Below are 2,841 nucleotides of genomic sequence, written 5' to 3' on the forward strand. Positions count from 1 at the left end.
AGCTTAAAATTCTTGATGGAACAACAAGAAATAGGCCCCGAGTACCAGAAATGGGTGAGCAAGCTAATGGGTTTCGATTTTGAAATTCACTACAAAACAGGGGCTTCAAATCGGGTGGCAGATGCCCTCTCGCGACAATCTGGTCCTTCTGGGGCAATCAATACCCTAATCACCACTAGTGGTACTCATTGGGATGAAGTATGAATGATTATCCAAGAAGACCCGTTTATCAAGAAAATTAGTGAAGACTTAACAGCAGGACAAGCAATACCGAAGGGGTATGTCTTGGACCATGGAGTTTTAAAATTCAAAGGACGAGTTGTACTTCCTCCCAGGTGCTCTCTTATTCCAAAATAACTTCACACGTATCATGACACACCTATGGGGGACATTCAGGTGAACTAAAGTCCTATCAACGCATTGCTGCTACCTGGTTCTGTCCAGGAATGAGGAAGACGGTTGCCCAATATCGATGGATTTTATCGAGGGACTTCCGAAATCACAAGGTTGGGATTCTACTTTGGTGGTAGTGGATCGTCTTACGAAATACCCTCACTTTTTGCCATTGAAACACCCATTTACAGCACAAGGAGTGGCTTCAGTTTTTATGAGGGATGTGGTTCGCCTACATGGTTTCCCTACGACCATTATTTCTAACCGAGATACAAATTTTCTCAGTCTCTTTTGGAAAGAACTTTTTAGACTGCAGGGTACTCTATTGAATCATAGTGCAACCTACCATCCGCAGTCCGATGGACAAACATAAGTGGTGAACAAGTGTTTTGAAAATTTTCTAAGGTGTTTTGTAAATGGCAAACCTCGTGCTTGGGCTGCTTGGTTACCCTGGGCAGAATATTGGTACAACACGTTGTATCACATGTCGACCGGGTATACGCCGTTTAAGGCTTTGTATGGAAGAGTTCCCCATAATTGATTAAATTCGTCCCAGGCAGCACCGTACTATCATCCATTGAAGACCAACTGCAGGAAAGGGATGCTATTCTTGATGACTTGAAATTTCAGTTATTACGAGCTCAGCAGCGTATGAAGTTTCAAGAAGATAAATCCAGGCGTGAAGTGGAATTTCAAGTGGGAGACTCGGTGTATCTCAAACTGCAGCCGTATCACCAACAGTCCTTGGCTATACGAGCATGTGCCAAGTTGGCAGCTCGCTATTATGGCCCATTTGAGGTGGTGCAACGAATTGGTAAGGTTGCTTACAAACTTCTCTTACCTTCTACTTCCCGGATTCATCCAGTTTTTCACGTTTCACAACTAAAGAAAGCAGTAGGTGAGCCTACTCCATCACCTTTGTTACCACCCAACATTAGTGACACACTAGTATGAGAAGGCAGTCCAGAGAAGGTACTGGGGGTTTGACAAAGTAAATCAAGTTCAACTGCTGGGGTCGAAGTGCTCATCTAATGGGAAGGACTTCCGGAGTATGAAATCACATGGGAACAATTCGCAGAGTTAGACACCAGGTTTCCGTGCTTCCACCTTGAGGACAAGGTGGCTGTTTGGGCCGCGGGTAATGCTATAAACCCAAGTCAGCCACCAATACTGTTCACATATGTGATATGCCAGGAGGCCAAAAAGACGAAAGCCCAAGTTGCTGGAAGCCCAAACTGATTGAAGTCTTATTATTATTGGGAGAGGGATATAATGATCTTTTGTAATGAATGATTGGGGGTTAGTTAAAAAGGGAAGTAGGGTTACCAAAGGGGGCATCTGATTATTGTGAGAGTTCAAACATGTGGGAGAGGCTACGTCTCGAACAATAGCAATTCTATCTTGTAACCGTACTCAGTTCATTATTATATTGTTTGTTATTTATCTACGGTGTTTTAGTTATAAATCAAGTTGTTCCATAGCAATATGTTATGAAAGTATTTCACATGCTGAATATATATGTTCTCCAAGGTGTCTTGTTAACATTGTTATCGTCAAAATCTAATATTAAGATCCCAATACCCTGACTATACTATATGTGTATCAACATTGTTATCCGCCAAGTCTACTAGATCTCGTTATTAAGGTAACATGGTAAGTTAATTAGAAGGGGACGTTCAAACAAAACATCAACTTAGTCTTATAATAAGGTTCATGTTTTTGGTAACAACTATAAGTCCCTTATAAGTTTTTTTTTACTTAGAAGTCGAGCACTAGGGAGATAAATTTTGTTACTTGTTTATACATAGGACAATAGTGTTTTTGGATATTATCGATTCAAACAAATTAAAAAATCTTGCTTCTTAGAAAGGAGGGAGGACAGCAGATATAAGATTGATATTTACTTGCCAGCAGAAGACTCTGCGATGGCTCACTTGACAATTTAATAGTGACTAGCATTCCTCTTACAGGACCAAACTTTCCCCGAAGAAAGTGTCTACAGTAGAAGGCTCAAGACTGAGCAGGCAAGACTCTGTATCCCGCGCTTACTTGAGATCTTCATAACTCAGCAACGTCATGAAACCCCAGCAACTGAGATGTCACCATAAAATATTTTAATCCCGGAAATACAGGTAGGCACGAATATCATTTTCCAACATAATTTAGTACGAAACTTGAAATTAAACAATCAAGAATTTAATAATCATAACTAAAGCATGAAGCAGAGAAAGAAATATTTATAGAGATTGAAAGGAAGGAGAAATTGAATGACACCAATTTGAGGCATAGCCACAATAAAAAGAGCTATAAAAACAGGCCGGCAAGTAAAACCATGAAGATATATTTAAAGTTGAACATTAGGTGAAATTTTGTTCCATTATTTCCTTACTAACCGCAGCAAGTGATTACTCATCCTGCCAAACTCTTTATTGGAAGCATTATATTGGT

General features: G+C 40.2%; 1 protein-coding gene across 1 annotated transcript; it reads left to right on the top strand.

The window, feature by feature from the left end:
- The first annotated feature begins 204 nt into the window (after nucleotides 1-204).
- On the top strand, nucleotides 205-1,347 carry LOC141673607 (uncharacterized). The gene is made up of 3 exons (XM_074480361.1): nucleotides 205-335; nucleotides 445-632; nucleotides 950-1,347. Exons 1-3 carry the CDS (start codon nucleotides 205-207, stop codon nucleotides 1,345-1,347), a joined length of 717 nt encoding a protein of 238 aa, XP_074336462.1.
- Nucleotides 1,348-2,841: the final 1,494 nt, after the last annotated feature.

This window comes from Apium graveolens, chromosome 7 (genome assembly GCF_009905375.1).
Source record: "Apium graveolens cultivar Ventura chromosome 7, ASM990537v1, whole genome shotgun sequence".
Taxonomy (NCBI): domain Eukaryota; kingdom Viridiplantae; phylum Streptophyta; class Magnoliopsida; order Apiales; family Apiaceae; genus Apium; species Apium graveolens.